Source organism: Zootoca vivipara, chromosome Z1, assembly GCF_965207765.1.
Source record: "Zootoca vivipara chromosome Z1, rZooViv2.hap1.1, whole genome shotgun sequence".
Lineage (NCBI taxonomy): Eukaryota > Metazoa > Chordata > Lepidosauria > Squamata > Lacertidae > Zootoca > Zootoca vivipara.
Window position 1 is genome coordinate 6,199,713 of NC_142583.1, and position 21,291 is coordinate 6,221,003.

The window sequence follows — 21,291 nt, forward strand, 5'->3', positions numbered from 1 at the left end:
CATCTTACCGGTAGTGCTTGCTGCTGCAATATGATGGGGGAACGATAGCTGGAGGACTTGCCCAGTTCATCTCGCAGCCTCATGTTCTCCATCATCAAGGTGGAGTAGAAACCCTTGGACCAGTTGTCACCTGGAACTGGGGGTAAAGACAGCAGAAGATGCTCAACCAAAGGAAAGAGAAAGCTGTTGCAAAAAGAAGTAGGGAGATGCCTCTTTACGTTTCCAGGGGTGTAAGCTCAACTGATTTGTGGATTGGAAATTACCTGCTTTTGGCTGAATCCATGCTGTAACCTGTGGAACTGAAACCCGCAGTGCTAATTAATACATAGGGAACACAGAAAGTTCCCTTACACCAGGCACCCCAAACTGCGGCCCTCCAGATGTTTTGGTCTACAACTCCCATGATCCCTAGCTAGCAGGACCAATGGTCAGGGAAGATGGGAATTGTAGTCCAAAACATCTGGAGGGTCAAAGTTTGGGGATGCCTGCCTTACACTGTCTCCACCCATATCCCCTATGGACAGGCAGCTTTATTTGTAGATCTCTGGGTGATTTGCAGGAGGCTGACAAAGATTTCTGACTCCCAAGTGCTTAACAAAGGGATGGGTCCTCCATATAGTATTGGACTTCAGCTCCCATCAACCCTAGACAACACAGTCAGTGGTCAGGAAAGATGGGAGTTGGAATCCACCGGACTCTGGGAGACCACAGGTTATCCAGATGTGATTCAACAATGGCAATGACAAAACAGCTTGCTCCCCTCAACCCTGCCAAATTAGGCTGCTGGAATGAAGAAAGCTCAAGGGAACCGGCAACTGATTTTTATATGCAATGACTATAAGCTTAGCTCAAGTTGTGAATTGCAAAACAAATCCCTGTGCTTAGCAGTTGATCGGAGTGATCAGAGGCACCATGCTATAGAGAGAGAGAGAGAGGGAGAGAGGAGATTTTTTTTCTAGAAAAAAGGGTGCTGCTCCTGGACCCTCCTTGCCATGACCACTGTGAGCACCGCCAGCGAGGTGACCAGGGTGCACACAACCAGCAGCAGAGCACAGTGTGTGGAGGGGAAAGAGCTGAATCTCCTGTGGCAGAGTGTTCCCAAGGACAGAGCCAATTACACGAAACGCTCGCTTTCTTGATGTTGTCACATGAGCCTTGCCAGTGCAGGGAACTAACTTTGAATGGCAGCAAGTGCGGCAGAGCTGCTGGAGATGCACAAATTGCTGGCAGTCCACTCACCTGAGCCGAGGGATGCATCTGAAAATGGGAGGTCCTCTTTTGACCGCTCCTTCATCTTCCCTTCCAGCATCATCTCCATCCTCTCAATCACCTTTCAGTGGAAAGAAGCACCAGGTCAGTTTATAGGAGGGGACCCTTCACTCCACCCTAAGCTTCTGATGTGATGGTCTCCAGCAATGGGCTCAGTGCTCCCGCTCACTACCGTAGACCAGCAGTCGCATTTCATTGCAAAAGATGGAAATGGCAAGGAAGCAGCTCTGAGTGAACTACTGGGCAGGAGTGCCAGTTTGGCTCCACGACCATGAGTGCCATGGGCTGTGGCTGCCATGCAGAATGCATGGCCCTGGCACCGAATTTTGTGGCTGCCCGGCCCCTTCATAGGGAATTTTGTGGGTGCTTGGGCATCCAGGCCCCAGGGAGTTGGCATCTATGCCACTGGGAAAGATTTGGTATAACAGTAAGACAGATGTCCTTGGGAAATGGTGGTCTCTCCTTCAGTTGAGTTATCTAAGCAGAATCTGAACAGGCTCAATCTCATAGGCTACCTTACCAGCTACCTTACAGTGACTTTCATGAGCTGGTACCAGCAGACATGTAGGATGCGGGTGGAGCTGTGGGTTAAACCACAGACCCTAGGGCTTGCCGATCAGAAGGTCGGCGGTTCGAATCCCCGCCATGGGGTGAGCTCCCATTGCTCAGTCCCAGCTCCTGCCAACCTAGCAGTTTGAAAGCATGTCAAAGTGCAAGTAGATAAATAGGTACTGCTCCAGTGGGAAGGTAAACGGCGTTTCCATGTGCTGCTCTGGTTCGCCAGAAGCGGCTTCGTCATGCTGGCCACATGACCTGGAAGCTGTACGCCGGCTCCCTCGGCCAGTAACACAAGATGAGTGCTGCAACCCCAGAGTCGGTCATGACTGGACCTAATGGTCAGGGGTCCCTTTACCAGCAGACATATTCAGATTCTGGGCTTAATGTTTTTATGGAGCGAGGGCCCTATAGATGGCAAGGCATCTTACTCTACTCAAGGCTCATCCACACATCTTTCTGTGCCATAGTTCCAGGTCTGCGCTTTAAAGCTCAGAGACTGAGTGTCTTTTTTGCCCTGGTGATTCCCCCATAGAAGCCTACTCTTGACTGCTGAATCAGAGTAAACAGCAATCCACAGGAAACCCGAATTGCCATTTGTGCTTGGAGTCGCTCCCGAGTAGCCTCCCCAGATTCTACCCCCAAGCCCTACCCTGATGTCTTCCCATTTCTCCCAACAGTTTCCCCTCACCTTTTCCTGTTTCTTCACCGCATCTTCCAGAGTTTGCATCTTGGAGATCTTGGCCTGGTATTTCCTTAGCACCATTTGCTGCTGCTGGTGAGCTCGTTGCAGCATCACGAGGTCCTTTTCTCGGTCATTTTTCTGGTGGTGGGAAAGGCCCTTGAGATGGGATGGAACTGCAGTCCTGATTTCTTTGAGGGTGGGCAGTGAGTGGTAGAGGCTTCCTTGTGGAGGACTCTGGACAGACCCAGACCTAGTGGGGACTGACTGACCCTCTGCTGAACAGAGGTGGAAAACCTGCAATCTTCCAGAGGTTTCTGGACTACAAATCCTATTATCCCTGATGGACAAATCTATCCAATTCCATTTCTTTCCATTTCTCATTTTCTCAATCTTAAATTCACTTCTCTTAACTTCTATGTCAGTTTGTGATTTTTTCTTAAAGTGAACATGCAAAATTGCACACATGTGCATTTTACCTATTAAGCACATTTTTGTATACAAAATCTCCCCATATATTGCAATTCCCCACCCCACCCTTTTTTAAACTAAGAGAAGCACGTGTGTGTGCCTTCTCCTTTGGGTATGCATTTTTTGGTTGGATAACTTCATTGCTAAATGGAATAAAGTGTGAGTTTGGGAGGCTGGCAATGTTCCATTTCAAATCCTGTTTTGGGAATCAGGTAGGTTCCTACGTACTAAAATAGGGACCAAATAAATCACTGCCCCATTCCTACCCGCAATGCAGGATCTCTCCAAAGCTGTGATGAATGGCAAACACAGAAGCGCTTACCCGAATCAGTTCATTCTGCAGCCTTTGAACCCGGTCCTTCATTCTGGCCATCTCCCGAGCCCCAGCACTTAGTTTCTGCTTGAGGGTTACTAAAAAGCAAATGTCAGAGCCTGGAGAAAAACCCCATCCAGGGAGGACCATGGTGGATGCTCTGCCTTCTGTATTGCAGGGGATTGGACAAGATGACCCTTTGGGTCCCTTCCACCCTACAATTCTATGGTTCCATGATATGAGAGGCTTGTTGCCTTATGTGTCCCAGTTCTCAACATCAGTGAGCGAGGCTATGAACATGGGAAGCAGCTTTATATAGAACTAGTGTATTTCAGCCCATTCAATAAACGGGCGCTAGAGAGAGAGAGAGAGAGAGAGAGAGAGAGAGAGAGAGAGAGAGAGAGAAGCGAGCGGGGCTTCTCCGGGATGCGCTGCGTGCACGAGCGAAGGGAAAAAGCAGCAGCCGTGAGAGGGGAAAGTTGCGGCTGCGTTTCCCTCCAGTGACTGCCTGAGGTGGTTTGCTGTGGCAGCGGGTGGGCAGTTTGTGTGTGTGTGTGTGCGAGAGAGAGAGAGAGAGAGAGAGAAAGAAAGAGAGAGAGAGAGAAGCGCACGGGTCTATCTCGCAGCCTCCTCCTCCTCGTGCTGCTGCTTAGAAGCGAGTGGTTGGCTGCTGCAGGTAGGTAAACGGTAGGCAGAGGGGTTGGGGGGGGGAGAGTGCGCGTGTGTGCATTCCAAGTCTCTGGTCCAATCCCTGTGTCTGTGGGGCACATGTGCAGTAGCGCGGAAACGGGACACAGGGAATCTGGACGCAGAGACACAGGGACTTTATTATATAGGATGAGACCATTGGACTATCTCATCTGTCACTGCCCACTTTGACTGGTAGCACTGCTGAAGGATCTCTGCCAATGGTGTTATCCCCATTTTTTTAATTAAAAAAACCTGATACAGCAGGGGTTGAATTTGGGACTTTCTTTGTTCAAATTGTATGCTCTAGCTCTGAGCAATACAGAGGATGACCAGGAAAGATGAAGAATCCCATAGATAAGAACGTAAGAAGAGAGTGTTGGGTTTGGCCAATGGTCCACCAAGTCCAGCATCCTGTTCTCTTCTGCTTGGGTCAAGCTTGCAGTTTTCCCACAGGCATCTGGTTGGCCACTGTGAGAACAGGATGCTGGACTAGATGGGCCATGGACCTCATCCAGCAGAGCTCTTCTCATGGGAGAGTGCTCTTGTCCTTGGGTTCTGCTTATGGGTTTCCTACAGGGCTCTGGTTGGTTTTCAAACAGGGATGGTTCAGAGCACTGAAAGACCAGGTGCGCAGCCTGGGAGTCATTTTGGACTCACAGCTGTCCATGGAGGCGCAGGTCAATTTTGTGTCCAGGGCAGCTGTCCATCAGCTCCATCTGGTACGCAGGCTGAGACCCTACCTGCCCACAGACTGTCTCGCCAGAGTGGTGCATGCTCTAGTTATCTCCTGCTTGGACTACTGCAATGCGCTCTACATGGGGCTACCTTTGAAGGTGACTTGGAAACTACAACTAATCCAGAATGCGGCAGCTAGACTGGCAACTGGGAGCGGCCGCCGAGACCACATAACACCGGTCTTGAAAGATCTACATTGGCTCCCAGCACGTTTCCGAGCACAATTCAAAGTGTTGGTGCTGACCTTTAAAGCCCTAAACGGCCTCGGTCCAGTATACCTGAAGGAGCGTCTCCACCTCCATCATTCTGCCCGGACACTGAGGTCCAGCACCGAGGGCCTTCTGGCGGTTCCCTCGTTGCGAGAAGCCAAGTTGCAGGGAACTAGGCAGAGGGCCTTCTCGGTGGTGGCGCCTGCCCTGTGGAACGCCCTCCCAACAGATGTCAAAGAGGAAAACAACTACCAGACTTTTAGAAGACACCTGAAGGCAGCCCTGTTCAGGGAGGCTTTTTAATGTTTAATAGATTATTGTGTCGTATTTTTCTGTTGGAAGCCACCCAGAGTGGCTGGGGAGACCCGGCCAGATGGGCGGGGTATATATAAATAATAAATTATTATTATTATTATTATTATTATTATTATTATTATTATTAGCACACTGATCCTCCTGTGTTAGGACCAAAATCCAGCTTGGTCCTAAACAAGGATGGGCCAATCTGTCAACTGCCTGGCTGCCCTTCCTGCATTTGTGATGGTCACCATCTGGTACTTAGAGGTATACTGCCTCCAACAGAGGAGGCCGCATGCACCAATCATGGCTTAGGTTTGGGGATGATGCCTAATGGCCACCCAATCCGGCTGCCACCCAAGAAGCTCTACATCCTTCACCCATGGGGGACCTTCACCTGTCCCCTCCTGTGTCATACAGATTGGCAGAGAAGTGGGCAATCTCCTTACATATCCTGTCAATGATTTCGGCCTTTGTCATGACGTCAGGGTCTATGTCATGAAGCATGACACGGCCCACATCTTCGTGCATGTTGAGACTGCGTCGCAGGGTGCTGTTCTCAGACTCCAGGTTGGTGACGTGCTGGCGCAGGGACAGGATATCATCCGCCATCCTCTGCATGGCCGCATGGTAATTGTCCATCTCCTGGCAGCCATTGGAAAAAGAAGAAAAATAATTACCCAGTAAAAATAGTTAGAATCCACAAAATGCACCCTGTTAGTTTTGACAGGGCCTGATGATTATCAGCTTGTGGCAAGATGCCACCTGTGTTGTGGAATGTTCTCCTGCTGAAATACGAAAGACCCCCATCAGCATTGGCATCCCGTCAGCTCTTGAAGACACACTTGTTTAGACAAACGTTACCCAGAGCCTCTTATTTTCATTGGTGCTGTTTGGGTTTTATTGTACATTGGAAGGGGACATTTATGAAAGGTATAAGTGCAATTTATTCTGAACAACAGGCGAACTAAACAGTAAACAATGTATTGACTGAAAAATGTATAATAACTAAGGGAACGAGACAGGGATGCCCTCTGTCTCCATTATTGTTTATTTTAGTATTAGAAACTGTCAGAGGGTCGTCGTGGCTACTCTAGAGTAACTCCGCTTGAGTCCAGTTTGTCTTTAAAGACTTTTATTGTGCATGGTATTTGCAGTGCAGAGATAGCTTAAAACATGACCTCTCAGTCCGAACCAGAATCCGGCAATGGCGTACGTCTGTTCCTATGCCAGCAAAGTAGTCGGGGCACCCCAAAACACCTCCCCCTTGACCCGCGTCGCAGTGCTCTCCTTAACTCTTGTGCCGGAAGGAGCGATGCCCTCTCAGCCTCCTCCTGGTCAGGGCGGTGTAATGGCTCTCCAGCACCCTGGAGTCCTTGTCTGCATCTCTCCTCCCCTGAGCTTTCCCATCGTTCCGCATGCTGGCTGCTCTCTCCCTCCGACTCTCTCCCTTCCCCCCTGGCTGCTTCAGACCCACTGCTGCTCCCTGTGCTTGGCGAGGTGGATGATGGGGGCTGGCTCCCTGTAGGGAGTCAGCCTTACAGAAACATTGACAAGGAATATGACTGGATGAAAGCACAAGAGGAATTACATTAGGGAGTAAAGCGTATAAGTTAGAAGCATTTGGGGACAACCTAGTTATAACTGTGGAAGAACCCTTGGAAAATATACCAAGGGTAAAAAAAGATAGATAGATTTGGACAAGTATCAGGTTTCAAGCTTAATAAAAATAAAACAAAAGCGTTATTGAAGAATATGTCAGAACAAATGAAAAACGAATTTAAGCAAAAAAAAGGATTTAGTGGTAGTAAAGAAAGTAAAATATCTAGGGATATGGTTAACAAATAGAAACATAAATATTTTTAAACATAATTATGTAAAAGTGTGGAATGGAGTTAAAACAGCTTTGGAGATATGGGCAAGGATGAATTTAACATCATGGGGAAACATCTCAGTGATAAAAATTGATTTTCTTACAATGTGGTTCAGGAATCTCTTGTGTATTTTTACTTTCTCATACCATAGATCAGGGATGTCAAACTCAAATTCATCGGGGGCCGCATCAGCAGTTTGGTCACCCTCAAAGGGCCGGTTGTATCTGTAGGACTATGTGTCCACTCTTTATTATCATAAATTATTGTCACTGCATTCAATTATTACTGTTTTTTGTAATAATGTAAGTAATAACTAGCTCTGAAAGCAGAAACATAGTCAGAATAATGGCAAGTAGATATTCAAATGTACAATTATTGTACAATTTATTGAAAAATGATTTTTGGTAACTGCACTGGGTGGTGGAGGCTCGCTAGGGTTTCATGCAGGACCTTTGCAGAGCTACTAGTACCTGGAGATGCTGGGGTCCTTCTGCATGCAGGACAGATGTTCTGCCAGTGAGCCACCACCCTTCACCAAAGGGACTGGCTGAGGTTGACTCACTGGAGCTGCTCTCCTGGTTCCAGGGTTTAGGGCCAGAAGTATAAAGCAGCATCCTATGTTTCTGAGGGAGAGGGAGAGGGAGGGGAGGGAGGGAGGAAGGAAGGAAGGAAGAAAAGAGGGAGTGGGAGGGAGAGAGGAAGTAAGGAAAGAGGGGAGAGAAAGAAGAGTAGGAAATAAGGAAGGGAATAAAGAAGGAAAGAAAAAGAAAGAGGGAGAGAAGAGGGAAAGGGAGAAAGAAGGAAGGAAGTAAAGGGAAATAAAGAATAAGAATGAGGGAGAGGAAGAAAGATGGGAAGGACGGAAGGAAGAAAGGAAGGAAGGAAGGAAGGAAGAAAAGAGGGAGCAGGAGGGAGAGAGGAAGGAAAGAGGTGAGAGAAAGAAGAGTAGGAAAGAAAGAATAAAGAAGGAAAGAAAAAGAAAGAGGGAGAGAAGACAGAGATAAAGAAGGAAGGAAGGAGAGGGAAAGAAAGAATAAGAATGAGAGAGAGGAAGAAAGAAAGGGAAGGGGGGGGGGGTCGCCACCTTGATTCAGCGCCAGAAAAGAGTGTGAAGGGACCCAGGGGCAAAAAGCATTTCCCGTGCAGCGTGAGGCAGCGGGTGTCCGTTTTAGGAGAAGTGCGTAAAGCCTCAGAGTTGCACGTTCGTGAGGCTGAGCCGCTGCTGAGCTCACGTTCATGAGGCTGAGCCGTGGCAGGAGGAGGAGGTGGCTTGCCGGGTCGGTGCCCGGCAGTGCCGTGCGGAGAGTCCCAAGCCTCTGGGACGCAGCAGTGCTCTGTAGCACTTTGAATCCTCCTCCTCCACACGGCGCTGCTGGGTGCTTTGTCTGTGCTTCAGCAGCAGCAGCAGCCGCAGCCGTTTCCAGGCGCTGAGCCGTGGCAGGAGGAGGAGGATTCAAAGTGCTACAGAGCACTGCTGCGTCGCAGAGGCTCGGGACTCTCCGTGCGGCGTTGCCGGGCGCTGACCCGGCAAGCTGCCTCCTCCTCCTGCTGTGGCTCGGGGCGCTCCACGCAGCGCTGCTCTGGCCGCCTTTCTACCCCCCCCCGCCCCCAGCTGTTTGTCGGCGCCTTGTCGCCGCGGCGCTTCAGCAGCAAGGTCCCGCTGCTGGGTCCCGCTGGCTGGGGCGCTCGGCGGGCCACATGACAAGGTCTGGCGGGCCGGATTTGGCCCCCGGGCCTTGTGTTTGACACCCGTGCCATAGATGAACATGCCAACCATAGCTGTTATCATGTCCTTCTAAATCCAGTATACAAATCCGTATTCTTTAATTGTACCCATTCCCACAACCAGCAAAGACAAGACGCTTCATAATATAATTTCAGCTCCGGCAGTGAGAATCCCCCTCTTTGTTTTTCATCCATTAATAATTTATGTTTTATTCTGAGCTTTCCCCTTGTCAGACAAATTTAAAACTCAACCCCCTCTAACCTTGGCCAGATTGCACACGCCAACTTCCTCCCGTGTCAGATCAACAGCTGTTTTGGTTCAGTGAGATCCTGCCCTGCGCAGTACGAAAGTGGCCTTGCCTCCTTGTTCCAAGCCACACTGCTCTCCCTCTTCCCTCCCTTCTCACTTGTCTCTCAGCAAAAGGCAAGTGCTTTGCACACAAAAAGGTCAGCAGAATCTCATATCTTTTTCCCCTTGTCAAATTTCCCCTTGTCAGACAAATTTAAAAATATCTTTTTTCCATGGTTCGAAGTGTTGTGATCCTCTGATTATGGGTATTGATTCAAACAAAAATAGCATTCTTGGCGATACGTTTGCAAAAAACAACCAAAAAAACCATGAAAGAGAATTGGCCTATGTACAAAGATCTGTTAACAGAGGTGGAAAATAAATTGAAGGTAAAAGAGTATGGAGAAATAAACCACCTGTTAACAGATTGGTTACAATACCACCAACTAAATGACATATTCAGAAGTGATAAGGGAAAAGGCTTTGGAAGGAATTCTCAAAGTTTGAAAAAGAACTGTTGGAGAATAATGAAAAATTATTATCAAAAATGTATAAACTACTGTTGGAATGGGAGACGAAAGATGAGGAGGTTGAAGATGTAATGATAAAATGGGCAAAGGATTTGGGATATAATATCCCACTTGAGTCATGGGGAAAGCGGTGGAAAGAGGATTTGAAATTAACGGCGTGTAGTATATTGAAATAATATTATATGCAGATGATGTATCGCTGGTATTTAACTCTGGTAAAGATTGCAAAGATGTATAAAATTCCTCCAAAATATGTTGTAAATGTAAAGATAATGGAGGCACTTTTTTCACATGTGGTGGATTTGCAAAAAGGCAAAAGACTTCTGGGAAAAAAATGTTTAAGATAACTTTTCATAAAAAACCAGAAGCCTTTTAGCTTGGAATAATGGGGGAAGAAATACCAAAGAATGTAAAAAGACTATTTATGTACGCTACCACGGCTGCTAGATTGTTATTTGCCCCATGCCATGTGGCCAGCATGACTAAGCCACTTCTGGCAAACCAGAGCAGCACACGGAAACGCAGTTTACCTTCCCGCCGGAGTGGTCCCTATTTATCTACTTGCACTTTGATGTGCTTTCGAACTGCTAGGTGGGCAGGAGCTGGGACCGAACAACGGGAGCTCACCCCGTTGCAGGGATTCAAACCGCCGACCTTCTGATCAGCAAGCCCTAGACTCTGTGGTTTAACCCACAGCGCCACCTGGGTCCCTATCTAGCTGTAGGGCTCATCCTATGTTTTCATGAGGTAAGCGATCTGAAAAGGATTCTCCTCCTCAACCCCCTCTAACCTTGGCCAGATTGCACACGCCAACTTCCTCCCGTGTCAGATCAACAGCTGTTTTGGTGCAGCGAGATCCAGTACAGAGAGTGGCCTTGCCTCCTTGTTCCAAGCCACACTGCTCTCCCTCTTCCCTCCCTCTCCCTTGTCTCCCAGCAAAAGGCAAGTGTTTTGCACACAAAAAGGTCAGCAGAATCGCAGCAGAGGGGCCTTGTCCTCCCTCCCACACACTGCAAGATGCTTTCCCAATCACCTGCAGCTTTTCTCTGAATGAAGATAGTGACCCATCCTGCTATAATAGAAAGCATGTAGGCGCAAAAGCAGATATGAGAGAGGCAAAGTGCAAGCTTTGTGTTCTTACAGATATCCCAAATGTTGGTGCTGGAAATTGAGATCCTCTTGGATTAGAATAAATTACAAATTGGCCGTAAATACGGACAGGCAGATCGGTTAATGTTCTAATTTTTCCAACGTTAAGTTCAGTTCTCCACAACCCTTGGCAAACTCATCGGCAAATTTCTGCTAATACAGTATACACATTTTAATGCAATTTTGCCATATAGGTAAAATGAGCAAATCATTTTCCCCGAACATGACACATTTTTAAAGGTTTTTCCCATGCTAACACATGCATTTTTAAGGCACACCTCACCTTAGTATATGTACTTTGGAACACACTTTGTCTGGAAAACTGCATTGCAAAATTGGGGAAGTGTGAATGCTGAAGAATGACCGTGTTTTGATTCACATCAACAGAATAAAATACAATAATCTATTAAACATTAAAAGCTTCCCTAAACAGGGCTGCCTTCAGATGTCTTCTAAAAGTCTGGTAGTTGTTGTACCTTTTGACATCTGGTGGGAGGGTGTTCCACAGGGCGGGTGACACTACTGAGAAGGCCCTCTGCCTGGTTCCCTGTAACTTGGCTTCTCGTAGTGAGGGAACCGGCAGAAGGCCCTCGGCGCTGGATCTCAGTGTCCGGGCAGAATGATGGGGGTGGAGATGCTCCATCAGGCATACTGGACCGAAGCCGTTTAGGGCTTTAAAGGTCAGCAGAAATAGCTAAACCCCTCAAAATTAAGGGCCAAAAGTCTGGGTAAAGAGAAGTGTTTTCCATGCTGCCTAAAAGGAAATAGTGAAGGTACTTGGCTCCCTGGGGAAAGCATCCCACAAGTGGGGGGGGCAGCACTGAAAAGGCCCATTCTCATGTCTCTCTCTCTCCCCCCCTTCTGCACTTGCTTTGGGCACACAGACAAGGGCCTCAGATGCCAAACTCAGGGTCCAGGCTAGTTCATGTGGGGAGAGGCTGTCCTTGAGGTACCAGAGTCCTGAGCTATGTGAGGCCTTATGGGTCAAAACCAGCACTTTGAACTGAGCTGAGAAACTAACTGGCAGCTAGTGCAGCCGTGCCAGAATTGCTTTAACATGCTCAGACTGCCTTGCCCTGGTCAGCACTCTGGCCACAGAATTTTGCACCAGCTGTAGTCTCTGAACTGTTTTCAAAGGCAGCCCTGTGCCCAATTGCATAGTCATTGATCCTGGCGGTCACGAGAGCATAGACAACCGAACTTAGGCGATCCCTGTCCAATTAGGGGCGCAGCTGGGCCACCAGTCAAAGTTAAGGCAATCTGTGCCACCGAGGCTACTTGAGCCTCAAGCGACAGGAGTGGACCCAGACGCCCCCCCCCCCCAATGACTAACTAGGCAGCTATGCCTTGAAATGCAAATCCTTTCCCCATGCCTCATACTAAATAGCAGCCCAATTTCCTGTCAGGCAAATGCTTCTGTTGGGGCAGAAGGGAGTCCAAAGCGGATCATGGCAAATGGGAGGCAGTAAACCCAGGTGGCGCTGTGGGTTAAACCACAGAGCCTAGGGGCTTGCTGATCAGAAGGTCAGCGGTTCAAATCCCTGTGACGGGGTGAGCTCCCGTTGCTTGGTCCCAGCTCTTGCCAACCTAGCAGTTCGAAAGCATGTCAAAATGCAAGTAGATAAATAGGAACTGCTACAGTGGGAAGGTAAACGGCATTTCCGTGTGCTGCTCTGGTTCGCCAGAAGTGGCTTTGTCATGCTGGCCACATGACCTGGAAGCTGTACGCCGGCTCCCTCGGCCAATAATGCGAGATGAGCGTGCAACCCCAGAGTCGGTCACGACTGGACCTAATGGTCAGGGGTCCCTTTACCTTTACCTTTAATCCAAATGTGAGCGGCGGTTTCCCTTGGCAGTGGGGGTGAGAGGGCACTTGGGGACTGGGATGGCCATGACAGAGTTGCCTCCATGCCAGACTGCTGACCTCACAGGCACCTGGCCTTGCCCCAGCTTTCAATGGGATGCCAAGAGATAAGCTTGGTTTGTTTGTTTGCTTGCAAGAACAGGGAGATTGACTGCCTGGAATTCTGGAGAGGGGGAGAATGCCTGTCCTTCTGAAGGGTGACGAGGAAGCCTGCTGGAGATCACTGTGCATGGCAGTATCCTGATATGACTCATGGCCCAGGCATCAGAGCTGAAGGTCTCAGCACCCCCGGCAGGGGAATGAATGAGTGCCCAGTAGGGTGCTTGCTTACAGGCTGCCAAACGGAGAGAGACGTAGGAAGAGCCTGCAGGATCAGGCCAGGGACCCATCTAGTCCAGCACCCTGTTCTCACAGTGGCCAACCAGATGCCTGTGGGAAAACCATAAGTAGGATCTGAGCACAAGAACCATCTCCCCTCCTGTGGTTTCCAGAAGCATTTAGTGTCTCTGACTGTAGAGTCAGAGCAGAGCCATCAGTGCTTGTGGCCTTTGAAAGTCTCCTCCTCCAGGAAATGGCACCTCTTTGGACAATGCAGAGCTCCTTTACGATTCCCAGCACCCTTAACAAACTACAGTTTCCAGGATTCTTAGAATCATAGAGTTGGAAGAGACCACAAGGGCCATCCAGCCCAACCCCCTGCCAAGCAGGAAACACCATCAAAGCATGGGAATGGGAGGCATGTGCTCTAAATGTATAAATGTAAAGGTAAAGGGACCCCTGAGTCCAGTTGCGGACGACTCTGGGGTTGCGGCACTCATCTCGCTTTACTGGCCATGGGAGCCAACATTTGTCCGCAGACAGCTTCCGGGTCATGTGGCCAGCATGACTAAGCTGCTTCTGGCAAACCAGAGCAGCGCACGGAAACACCTTTTACCTTCCCGCCGGAGCGGTACCTATTTATCTACTTGCACTTTGACGTGCTTTCAAACTGCTAGGTTGTCAGGAGCTGGGACTGAGCCACGGGAGCTCACCCCGTTGCGGGGATTCGAACTGCCAGCCTTCTGATCGGCAAGCCCTAGGCTCTGTGGTTTAGACCACAGCGCCACCCGCGTCCCTTCTAAATGTATGGTGTGCTTTAAATATGTTTTTTTTTTAAATGCATTGTTTTAAAAGTTTGGTGTTTACTGCCCTTTGGGAGAAGAAGTGGGATAGAAATTCAATACCAGCCCTAATACGAACCCATCAGTCCCTGACAGTATGGCCAAAGGACAGTGAGTTGTAGCATGGGAACATTGGGAAGGCTTATTTATTAGCTGGCTAGGGCGTTTCTGCAAATCTACTTCTTTGCTGCAGAGGGCAGCATCTTTCTTTTAATAGATTTGTTTAAAAAAGCTTCCAATAGCTTCATGTTCTCCCAAAGATTTCCAGAGCATAGGCACATTGCGTACAGCACAACACAACACAACCTTCCCTGTATTCTTTTCAGCGCCTGTTAAAAACATTCTTGTTTGGACAAACCTACCCAGATGCTGCTAAAGTTGATGTGAATTTTAACCTGTTTTAGCATTTAAACTTTGGGTAGATTTTCAACTATTGTTGTATTCCCCCCCCCTTGATTTTATTGTTTCATCTTTTCGTAAACCCCTCTTGGGGTTGGGGGTGGGTGGGTTGGGGGTGGGTGGGAACACACTGCCTTTGCTTGTAGGTAGTGCCAAGATGGAGCTATCTTCGGATATCTGAAGGGCTGTCACGTGGAGGATGAGGCTGGCTTGTTTTCTGCTACTCCATCCATCCAAACCGATGGATTCAAATGACAAGAAGGGAGATGCTAGCTAAACATCAGGAAGAACCTTCTGGTGGTAGAGCCATTTAACAGTAGAATGAACTCCCTCAGAAGGTGGTGGACTCTCCTTCCCAGGAGGTTTTTAAGCAGAGGTTGGATGGCCATCTGTCAGGGATGCTTTAGCTGAGGTTCCTGCATTGCAGGGGGTTGGACTAGATGACCCTTGGGGATCCCTTCCAGCTCTACAATTCTATGATTCTAGGAAGTGCCATAATTCTGTCCAAATGTTATCCTATTTATCCAAACAGAGTCTGCGCCTGTAAGCAGTCTGCTCATAGGTTGTGAGTGATGTCATTTCATCAATCCATTGATTAAAGGGTAATAATAATAATAATGCAATGAAAAACCTAGACAGCATCTTAAAAAGCAGAGACATCACCTTGACTACAAAGGTCTGTATAGTTAAAGCTATGGTTTTCCCAGTAGTGATGTATGGAAGTGAGAGCTGGACCATAAAGAAGGCTGATCGCCGAAGAATTGATGCTTTTGAATTATGGTGCTGGAGGAGACTCCTGAGAGTCCCATGGAGTGCAAGAAGATCAAACCTATCCATTCTGAAGGAAATCAGCCCTGAGTGCCCACTGGAAGGATAGATACTGAAGCTGAGGCTCCCATACTTGGGCCACCTTATGAGAAGAGAAGACTCCCTGGAAAAGACCCTGATGTTGGGAAAGATTGAGGGCACTAGGAGAAGGGGACGACAGAGGACGAGATGATTGGACAGTGTCCTCGAAGCTACGAACATGAGTTTGACCAAACTGCGGGAGGCAGTGCAAGACAGGAGTGCCTGGCGTGCTATGGTCCATGGGGTCACGAAGAGTTGGACACGACTAAACGACTAAACAACAACAACAAATAATAATAATAATAATTTATTGTTTATACCCCGCCCATCTGGCTGGGTTTCCCCAGCCACTCTGGGCGGCTTCCAACAAAATATTAAAAATACAATAAAACATCAGCCATTAAAAACTTCCCTAAACAGGGCTGCCTTCAGATGTCTTCTAAAAGTCAGATAGTTGTTTATTTCCTTGACATCTGATGGGAGGGCATTCCACAGGGCAGGCACCATTACCCATATGGCCCTCTGCCTGGTTCCCTGTAATCTTACTCAGCACTGGATCTCAGTGTCCGGGCGGAACGATGGGGGTGGAGACGCTCCTTCAGGTATACAGGACCGAGGCTGTTTAGGGCTTTAAGGGTCAGTACCAACACTTTGAATTGTGCTTGGAAACGTACTGGGAGTCAATGCAGATCTCTCAGGTGTTATATGGTCCTGGCGGCCATTCCCAGTCACCAGTCTAGTTGCCACATTCTGGATTAATTGCAGTTTCCGAGTCACCTTCAAAGTAGCCCCATGTAGAGTGCATTGCAGTAGTCCAAGCAGGAGATAACTAGAGCATGCACCACTCTGGCAAGACAGTCTGCAGGCAGGTAGGGTCTCAGCCTGAGTACCAGATGGAGCTGGTAGCCCTGGACACAGAATTAACCTGTGCCTCCATGGACAGCTGTGAGTCCAAAATGACTCTCAGGCTGCCCACCTGGTCCTTCAGGGGCACAGTTACCCCATTCAGGACCAGGGAGTCCCCCACACCTGCCTGGCCCCTGGTCCCCCAAAACAGTACTTCTGTCTGTTAGCCTTCATTCATCCTCCAACCGCCTCCAGGCACTCACACAGGACCTTCACTGCCTTCACTGGTTCTGATTTAAAAGAGAGGTAGAGCTGGGTGTCATCTGCATACTGATGAACACCCAGCCCAAACCCCCTGATGATCTCTCCCAGCGGCTTCATATAGATATTAAAAAGCATGGGGGAGAGGATGGAACCCTGAGGCACCCCACAAGTGAGAACCCAGTGGTCTGAACACTCATCTCCCAACATCACTTTCTGGACATGGCCCAGGAGAAAGGAGCAGAAACCACTATATAACTGCCCCCAGCTCCCAGCCCCTCTAGGTGGCCCAGAAGGATGTTATGGTTGATGGTATCAAAGGCTGCTGAGAGATCCAGCAGAACTAGGAAACAGCTCTCACCTTTGTCCCTAGCCTGCTGGAGATCATCAACCAGTGCGACCAAGGCAGTTTCAGTCCCATGATGAAGCCTGAACCCTGATTGGAAGGGATCCAAATGGTCCACTTCTTCCAGGCGTGTCTGGAGTTGTTCAGCAACCACCCGCTCAATCACCTTGCCCAAGAATGGAAGATTGGGCGATAGTTGGCCATATTGGCTGGGTCTAAAGATGTTTTTTTAAGAAGCGGTTTAATGACCGCCTCGTTCCGTGTGTCAGGGAAGGCTCCCTTGCAGAGGGAAGCATTCACCACTCCACGAAGCCCATCGCCCAGCCCTTCCCGGCTCACTTTTATTAGCCAGGATGGGCAAGGATCAAGGAGACAGATGGTTGGTTTCACTTGTCCAAGCAGCCTGTCCACATCCTTGGAGGTAACAGATTGGAATGGATCCCATGTAACATGACTAGACAGGACTCCAGCACTCTCCCGCCCTGGCCCTGCTCCCGCGGCGAAGTCTACCTCCTTCCGAATCTGAGCGACTTTATCTGCAAAAAAACTTTGCAAAAGCATGGCAGGAGATCTTGGGGTCCCTACCAGGCCCTGGTGACAAAGGTGGTTCTGATAAATTGTGAACCACCTGAAAGAGTCTCCTGCTGCTGTTTTCTGCAGATGCAATAGAGAAGGTCCTCTTCGCAGTCACTATCGCCACTTGGTAGGCTGGACGTTGAGCTCTAACCTGTGTCCGGTCCAATTCAGAATGAGTTTTCTGCCACCGGCGCTCTAGCCGTCTCAACTATTGTTTCATCGCCCTCAGCTCCTGGGAAAACCACGGGGCTCCATGCAATTGGAGAGGCTGCTTTGGAGCCAGGCAGTGAATAGCCCTGGTATCATTCCCAGTTCTTCAGTATCAATCTCTTGGCCACCATTAAGGCGCGCAGGATCCATTTTTGTTGTCCTGTTGTTAATTTCCATGCAGAAGGCCAATAGTTCAATAGAATATTCTCCGCTGAAAGATTTAACTTTTTCTGCACAGTCATAGTTACAAAGTCCATCACTTTCTCCCAAAATTTGTCGGTACAGAACACTGTCCAAACATACGTTTCAGGGAGACATTGTCCTTGCCACATCTCCAAAACTGAGCTATTTTAGCTAATCTTTTTTTATTCAACTGTAAAGGAGTCCAATAAATTATAAATATTATCTTCTGCTGTATAAGTCTTAATTTAAGATCCATTGACACCTTGGGCAATGAGGCTAAAACATATTCCCACCTGTCTGAGTAGTATTGAAAGTTCCAATTCTTTATTCCAATCATTTCTTACAGTCTGCAGATTGAACTTATTTTTTGATAATAAATATCTATAGAAAGTAATTGTTAGTTTTTTCAGTTTTGAACCAGTTGTCCAATTGCTCCAATATCTTGGAAGCTGAGAGGGCTGACGGCCCAAACACACTTGTTAGGAGATGTTGTAATTGAAGATATTGCCAATGGGCCACATCTGATAGGTATTTTGTCTTAAAACAACAAAAGTACAAAATTCATCTTCCTCCTCTATCAGTTGGTCCAACATCAGTACACCTGCTTCCACCCAACCTTCCCATATTACCATCTTTTTTTTGCAATTCTAAGTATGGGGTTCCTCCACAAAGTAAGGTTAGCATGTGAAAATGGACCAAATTTGTTTTTATTGTTGAACTTAATGGGCCACATCTGGCAAAATGGGTCGTTTGTTACAAAATAGATACACACCTGTTGCTTCACCTCAGCCCTCTGCATTCATTAACTGCACCTTCCCAACCCCACCCTTCCTACAAGCATAAAATGAACAGGAATCCTTTAGCTCTCTTACCGGATCTGGGACCTCCTCGACGATGGGCCTGCCAAAGGCAGAACAAGGTATAAGTCAGTACTGGGAATATCTTCCTTGGGCCTTCCCAGTGAAGGCATTTGTAGGGAGGGAACTCTATGACGGAAGCAGGTGAATTGTGGCCTTTCATGCATGGACAGGCTAAGGAATTATCTGACTCCAGAACCCTGACATTTGGACCAGGAATGTGCATTTTGCAATGAACAACACACCTGGGGGGCTAATACCTGTCCTGGGGGTGGGGGTGGGGGTGGGGCGCTCAGCAAGGAAGCGGCCAATCTGGATGTCTGGAAGAACATTCTAGAAGATCAGGGCCCTGAGGCTTCCCCTCCTGCTTCAGAAATAAAACAGCCAACTAAAGCCGGCTTCTTCCTCTTCTTTTAAAGTGTGTTTATCAAACAGTTTATAATAATAATAATTTATTATTTATACCCCGCCCATCTGGCTGGGTTCCCCCAAGCCACTCTGGGCGGCTTCCAGCAAAATATTAAAATACAGAAATCCACCAAACATTAAAAGCTTCCCTAAACACAACTCTCAGTCGGGTCTGTGACACGACCCAGACACGACCCAGGTAAAGGTAAAGGTAAAGGGACCCCTGACCATTAGGTCCAGTCGTGACCGACTCTGGGGTTGCGCGATCATCTCGCATTATTGGCCGAGGGAGCCGGCGTATAGCTTCCAGGTCATGTAGCCAGCATGACAAAGCCGCTTCTGGCGAACCAGAGCAGCACATGGAAACGCTGTTTACCTTCCCGCTGTAGCGGTTCCTATTTATCTACTTGCATTTTGACGTGCTTTCAAACTGCTAGGTTGGCAGGAGCTGGGACCAAGCAACGGGAGCTCACCCCGTCACAGGGATTCGAACCGCTGACCTTCTGATCAGCAAGCCCTAGGCTCTCTGGTTTAACCCACAGCGCCACCTGGGCCCCCCACAGCGCCACCTGGGCCCCAGGTGAGATGGTCAAATACAAGCGAGACTCCATTTACACGGGGGTTACGTTCTGAACCCCAGTGCACGCCAGTAAAATGGGGAGTTGCCTGTATCGGCTCAGCTTTGCTGGTCCACAGAGCCGCATGAGCCGGAGGGACAGCATGGCTTGCCCAGCTGATGTGCAGGGAAGCAGCCATGGCTGCGCTTCCTCGCATGCCAGCTGTTAGGTAGGAAGGCCTCCTGCTTGCGAGGAGACCCTCCCCCCAGAGCCTGGAGAGGATGCCCTCTTTGGGCTCTGGGGAGGGTCACCTCGTGAGCCAGGAGGACTCTCCAGGAGTGCTCCCCATTTCTGGGATCCACTTCCAGTTTCCCTGTACCGCACATGTGCACGGTCACATGTATGTCATTTTTTGTTTCTGTCAGTTTCTCATTTCCCTGCCTTTCCACACCAGTTTGGATTTTAAAAAGTTCTCATCAAAAGGCACCAAGATTTTAGTGCAAATTTATCCTACTTTTCGCTAATCTATGCCTTTAAATTCTCATTTTGCCCTGCATATGCATTTTTTGTACAGTTCCTGGGCTGGGGAATTGCACTTCAAAATCTGATGAACGTGCAGGTTTTGAAGGAAGTCTCTGCTTTGGTTCTCAGATTCTTTGTGTGATTTGAGTGAGTTTGCCTTTAAATGGAGATGGCTTAGATTCCCCCCCCCCCTAGACCCAGCTCCTTTGCAGGTCATTGGAAGTAGGTTGCCCTCCTGTCAATACAGTGGCCCACCCTACCTGGGACGCTTCTCTGGGAGGATCTCCATCACAGCATCGTGGGGTGGCAACTCATCTGGATTTACCTGTGAGACAGAATACAGTCACTAAAGAAAACCGTCAGGTAAAGGCTGCTGTCACTCACACCACCTGACCCTCATTACTCAGAACGCAGGGGAGGCCCACAGTGGCAGCCGTCAGTGCTACATCCCCACCCCCAGCAGTTGTGTTTTGTTTGTTTGTTTGTATCTGTATACCTCTATATCATTTTTAAAAATTCAAATTGCTTTACAGTAACAAAAACATACAATAAAACCATAAAAAGCCATACAGAAAGTTCAAAACAAATATCAGTTAACCATGGCAGAAATTCCTAGTCTTAACTGGCTGTGCAGGCCTGCTTTCAGTGAGCGTTTAGAAGTTGGCACAGAAGGCACCTGCTGGATCTCTAGTGGCAGAGAGTTCCACAGGACCGAGCCAATGACACTAAAGGCTCTATTGCTCATCGTTGTCAAACAAGCCTCACAACTTTCCTGCAAGTGATCTGAGTGATCAAGCTGGGAGTATAAGGGTTTAGGCAGTACCTGAGGTATTCTGGACCTAAGTTGTTAAGGGCTTTGTAAATTAATAATTGTTGTGCTTTCTTCCCACTGTTCCTCCAAGGAATTTGAGGCAGCTTGTATGGTTCTTTCCCCTCCCTCCTGCTCCCTCAACAGCCCTGTGAGGTAGATCAAACAGAGGGATTGTGACTGCTGCAAGGTCACCTAAGCCCCTTCTGCACTATACTGGCTAAAGCAGCATCCTACCACTTTATGAACAGTCATGGCCGGGAGATGTAGTTTCTTGAGGGTGCTGAGGGTTGTTTCCTGATTCCCTTCACAGAGCTACAGTTCTCAAAGTGGTTTTACAGTAAATCCCTCTTCACAGGGAAGCTGCATGAGGCGGGTGGAGGGCAAGGGCAAATCCTTGCACCAACAGAGCCCAGAGACTTAAGTGCCACTTTGGATACAAGCAAATAAAGGTAAAGGTAAAGGTACCCCTGACCATTAGGTCCAGTCATGACCGACTCTGGGGTTGCACGCTCATCTCGCATTATTGGCCGAGGGAGCTGGTGTATAGCTTCCAGGCCATGTGGCCAGCATGACAAAGCCGCTTCTGGCAAACCAGAGCAGCACATGGAAACGCCCTTTACCTTCCCACTGTAGCGGTTCCTATTTATCTACTTG

At 48.5% G+C, this 21,291-nt stretch overlaps 1 protein-coding gene across 8 annotated transcripts in view; it reads right to left on the reverse strand.

Moving 5' to 3' along the window:
* CCDC33 (coiled-coil domain containing 33) overlaps positions 1-21,291 on the reverse strand; it is a 190,115-nt gene that overhangs the window by 12,283 nt on the left and 156,541 nt on the right. For all 8 annotated transcript variants that reach the window (XR_015947055.1, XM_060279000.2, XM_060278999.2 and 5 more), the window contains 7 exons: positions 20,087-20,151; positions 18,355-18,382; positions 5,671-5,866; positions 3,300-3,388; positions 2,516-2,647; positions 1,240-1,330; positions 9-136 (listed from right to left, as the gene is read on the reverse strand). Coding sequence is in view for 7 of the 8 variants with exons in the window: in XM_060279000.2 (XP_060134983.1) it covers positions 9-136; positions 1,240-1,330; positions 2,516-2,647; positions 3,300-3,388; positions 5,671-5,866; positions 18,355-18,382; positions 20,087-20,151 (729 nt within the window). In the remaining variant the exon portion in view is untranslated. The remainder of the gene's footprint in view (positions 1-8; positions 137-1,239; positions 1,331-2,515; positions 2,648-3,299; positions 3,389-5,670; positions 5,867-18,354; positions 18,383-20,086; positions 20,152-21,291) is intronic.